General features: G+C 63.9%; 2 protein-coding genes across 3 annotated transcripts in view; one reads left to right on the forward strand and one right to left on the reverse strand.

Annotated features, from left to right (window-relative positions):
- The first annotated feature begins 127 nt into the window (after window positions 1–127).
- Window positions 128–2,203, forward strand: LOC122193584 (uncharacterized protein DKFZp434B061-like). 2 transcript variants are annotated; one of them, XM_042894431.1, is made up of 7 exons: window positions 128–469; window positions 645–688; window positions 794–1,012; window positions 1,102–1,151; window positions 1,245–1,490; window positions 1,610–1,711; window positions 1,828–2,203. In XM_042894431.1, the coding sequence occupies exons 1-7, from the start codon at window positions 303–305 to the stop codon at window positions 1,978–1,980; spliced, it is 981 nt and encodes a 326-aa protein (XP_042750365.1). In that variant the 5' UTR covers window positions 128–302; the 3' UTR covers window positions 1,981–2,203. The 2 variants fall into 2 exon arrangements, with proteins under 2 accessions (XP_042750365.1, XP_042750367.1); XM_042894433.1 differs by lacking the exon at window positions 1,102–1,151 and having other exon boundaries at window positions 1,399–1,490.
- A 780-nt stretch (window positions 2,204–2,983) lies between these two features.
- Window positions 2,984–4,127, reverse strand: part of C1QL4 (complement C1q like 4) — a 2,225-nt gene continuing 1,081 nt past the window's right edge. The window contains exon 2 of the mRNA XM_042894434.1: window positions 2,984–3,163. Coding sequence (XP_042750368.1) covers window positions 2,984–3,163 — 180 coding nt within the window. The remainder of the gene's footprint in view (window positions 3,164–4,127) is intronic.

Here is a 4,127-nt window from a genome sequence, read left to right on the forward strand (position 1 = left end):
CCCCTTCCTCCTCTCACTCGTTTCCCCCCCGCTCCCCCCCCTTTCCCCCCGCCCCGGGTTTCTATGGTTTCCCCCCCCCCCCCCCTCTATGGTTCTCGCCCTCTCTATGTCCCCGCTGTCCCCGCCCCCTAACGCCGCGCTGCGCCCCATTCGCTCAGCGCGGACCAATCCACACTCCTCATGCTTCCCATTGGCCGCACGGGGACCAATAAGCGGCCGCGCCGAGTTCTGTAACGGGCGGCGGGAGGAGCCTTAAGGAGGACTTAAAGCGGTGGCGGTGCGGTGCGCGGTTGCGGAGCGCGATGGTGGTGGGCGGCTCTTCCCAGAAGGAGAACCGCTCTCCGGGGCCGAGCGACACCGCGAAACGCTTTCCTTACGGCCGCGTCCCGGTGCGGACCCGCTCCCGTCAGGCGGAACATGGAGAACGACCGAACGCTGCCTGCACCGTTCCGTCCTGCGGGCAGCCCCGGTAACGGGGGGGGAGGGAGGGATGAATCCAGGAAGGAGCGCTGGGGGGGGCTGCAGACAGAACGCGGAAGTGGGCACGGGGCTCCCTCTTCCCCCCGCCCCCCCCCCCTTCCCCCAAGGAAGGGGTCCCTCAATATTTGGGGCGGGGGTCCTCACTGTGCTGCTGTTCCCCGCAGTGACACAGAGGTGGAGCAGCCCCCGCCTCCAGCGCTGGATGCAGGTGAGTTTCCCCCCTCCTCCCCCCGGCTTTGGCACTCCGTGGTTGGGTGCCCCCTCCACGTGACTGAAGCCCCTCCCCTCCCCCCTGTGATCTTTCTCCCCACAGAGACCACCGTCACCCCCTCACCTGTTGCCACCCCTGTGCTGGGGACTGTGGGGCGCAGGCCCTGCTTGGCCCGCAGGGTGCCCGCCCGTGGCCCCCCCTCTGCCAAAGGACCCTCACCTCTGAGTACAGCAGGGACCCAAACATCACTGCTTGGTCCCCTCCAGGAAAGTGCATCCATGGGGCTGAGGGTCCCCAAGAAGAAGAAGAACTGCACCCCAGGTACATCCTATCCCTCCCCCCAACCCGCCCCACTCTGCACTCTGGGGGTGGTTTGTTGGTGCTGAGCCTCCTTCCCCATCCTCCTGCAGGCTCCTCCAGTGCTGGCTTGACTCTCTGTGTCTCTGTCACCAAGAACATGGTGTGTATGGGAGGGGAGGGAGGGGGAAATGCCAGCTCCGACTCCCCTCCCTCACACCCTCATCCTGCTCTGCTCTCCCCTTTCACTCCGCAGCGTTCTGCCCCCCGCACTCAGAGCTCCCTCCGCACGCCGTGCCTCACCCCTTGCATCTCCCAGCCACGCGCCCTGCAGGTGGGGGCCAGCTTGAGCACTGGGAAGGGGTCCCGACCTGTCCCCTCAGCCCCTGCTGATGGCGTTGTCCCCTCGGAGACCCCCTTGCGCTGGCGACCGGCTGTGACCCCCCAGTCTGACCCCAGTGCATACGCTGCCATCAGTAACAACAATCTGTCCCCATCCTGGGTGAGTGTGTGCTGTGGGGCTCTTTGGTCCCCGTGTCGCACCCGTTCCTCTCTCCTCTCAGTGAGGGGTGGAGGCTGGGAGTGCTAGGAGTGGTCTGACTGTGGGAAATCTTGCCCCAGGACAAGGTGGTGGTGCAGCTCTTCAAGGGGAACGAAGGCCAGCAGGATGTTAAGGTGATGATGGCAAATCCCAGCAGCACCCCGGACCTCAGCAAGGCACAGGTAGGGGGGGCTGTGGGGTTCCCTGGGCTCAGGGTTGGATCCTCGGGTTGAGGGGGGACCCAGGGATGAGGAGGGGGGTTTCACTCCAAGCTCCACACTCAATCTGTGTCCCACAGCGTGCAGCCCTACTCCTGCAGCAGCTGATGAAGATGGTGCAGGACCGACCAGATGCCGTAGCGGCGCTGACGGAGCTGTGGGGGCTCATGACCGAGTTGGGGGTGGACCCCATGCCTCAGGACCCCCTGGACACCCAAAGCCTCTCCTCATAACTGTGACCTACGTGGGGGTTGAGCTGCATCTCTGTGAACAAAGGGAGTGGGTGAGGGAGGGCACAGGCAGACCCTCCTGGTGGTGGCCAGGTGGCTGCTGGGGGGTACAGATGGCCCCCTGCAGCAGGCAGACCCCCTCTCCATGCAGGCCAGTGTGGGTGTTCTGGGCACAAAGAGTGTGGGAGTTGGGGGGGAACGCTGAAAAAAGTGTGAATAAAATATTGTCTGCTTTGCTTTGCTGTATGGGGTCATCTTTCCCCCGATGTGTCCCCGCGGTTGGTGGCAGTGCCACACGTTGGCCACGCGGTGACAGCAGTGCCCGCGAGGTGGGAATGCTCACATTCATTCAGAGCCCCCACGGAGCCCAGAGGAGAGGCGGTGGGGCTGCGTCCTGCTGCTGCGTCCCCGTGGGTGTGGGGGGAGGGTGACCGTCCCCATCCCTGGTGGCAGTATCAGTGTCAGTGCCCCCATTGGTTACTGCTATGGTGACACGAGACAGGGGCACAGCTCTGTCCCTCCCCACACCGTCCCCACGATGAGTCCGAGGCAGCAGCTGCACCTCCAAACCCATTATATTTTATTTGGGGGGAACACAGAGTGCAACAAACTGCGGGGTTCAGGGATGGGGAGGAGAGAGAGGGGGGTTTCAGGGGGACAGCACAGCAAGGGGGGACCGCAGTGCCTGTGGGGTGCTGACATGCAGGGGTGAGCAGGGAGCATTTACGCTTGTGAGTGGGCGCATGGGGAAGTGCGGTGAGCGCACACGCGTGTGCAACGTGGGGGAGGCGTGTGGGGACGGCGGTGAGCATGCACACATGTGTGTGTGATGGGGGGGAGCTGCTGTGCGTGTGCAAAGGAGCTGCGAGGTATCGGTGCCTGCAGAGGTGCAGAAATGGGTTTCCCTATGGGCATCATCACCTCGGGGCTTTGGAAGGGAGGCAGGGGGGATGACGACGGTGCCTTAGGAGGTGCCCCCCCCTCCACCCCCCCCTTGCCCCAGTGCTCAGTCAGGGTAGATGATGAAGCCTGAGAAGGTGCTGTACTTGTTGGTGTTACCGCCGTGCACTTTGCCACCATCCAGCTTGACACACACCTCATCACCCACGTCCAGGTGCAGGATGACGCTGTTGCTGGCGTAGTCGTAGTTCTGATCCGCATCCTGAGCGATGGCGCTGGCCCGAACCTTGGGGGGTGGGAGGGGGGCACAGCCATCAAGGACCACCCCCCCACACACACAACCACCACCCCGATCTGTGCTCCCCAGGGGCATTTTGGGGGGGGGGGGGGGGGGGGGGGGGGGGGGGGGGGCGGGGGTGCTCTGCCCCCCCCCCCCCCCTTTCCTCCCCAGATCCCCTCAGTCTGCCATCCCTGGCAGCTCAAGGTCGTGCCGCCCACCTGCGGCAGTGCTGTGGTGCCAGGAGGTGGCAGCGCCAGAGTCCCCCCCTCACCCCACCCCCCCACAACAATGTCCCTCCAGTTTGGTGGCCCTGCAATGTGTCCCTGAATCCCACATCCTTCCCTGTCCCACAGGCAAAGAGGACTGCAGAGCCCCAGTGTTGGAGCCCACGGCCACCCTCGGCCTCCCCCCACCCTGTGGTTCCTTGGGGTGCAGCTCCCATTGGGATGGCGGACCTGGCATCCACCACAGCAGATCGATGCTCTTTTATCCCATAATAAACAGAAAGTGTCTGGGGTGAGGTGGGGAAGGGCTGAGCTGCATCTCTGTGAACAAAGGAAGCGGGTGAGGGTACAGGCAGACCCTCCTGGTGGTGGCCTGGGGCCTGTTGGGGGGCACAGATGGACCCCTGCGGTAGGCAGACCCCGATCCATGCAGGGCAGTGTGTTCCCCTGGTCCTCCAGTGGGAGTTCTGGGCATAAAGTGGGGATTGATGCCCCAGATGCGGGTGGTGGGGATGGGAATGGGGCTGTGGGGCTCCTCTGGTCCACCCCCCACATCTCTGCGGAGGGGAGAAGAGAAGGAATAGGAGAAAAGGGATGAGGTATGCGGGGACAAAGGAAATGGGATCTAGGGGGAGCAGGGACAGAAGATGTGGGATCGAGGGAATGCAGATGGAGGGAATGGAATAGAGGGAATGGGATTGGGGATGGAGATGTGTGTAGGGGAATGGGGATGGAAATGGGGATGG

Source organism: Lagopus leucura, unplaced genomic scaffold (genome assembly GCF_019238085.1).
Source record: "Lagopus leucura isolate 7727_CA_CO unplaced genomic scaffold, USGS_WTPT01 229-6_obj-0_obj, whole genome shotgun sequence".
Lineage (NCBI taxonomy): Eukaryota > Metazoa > Chordata > Aves > Galliformes > Phasianidae > Lagopus > Lagopus leucura.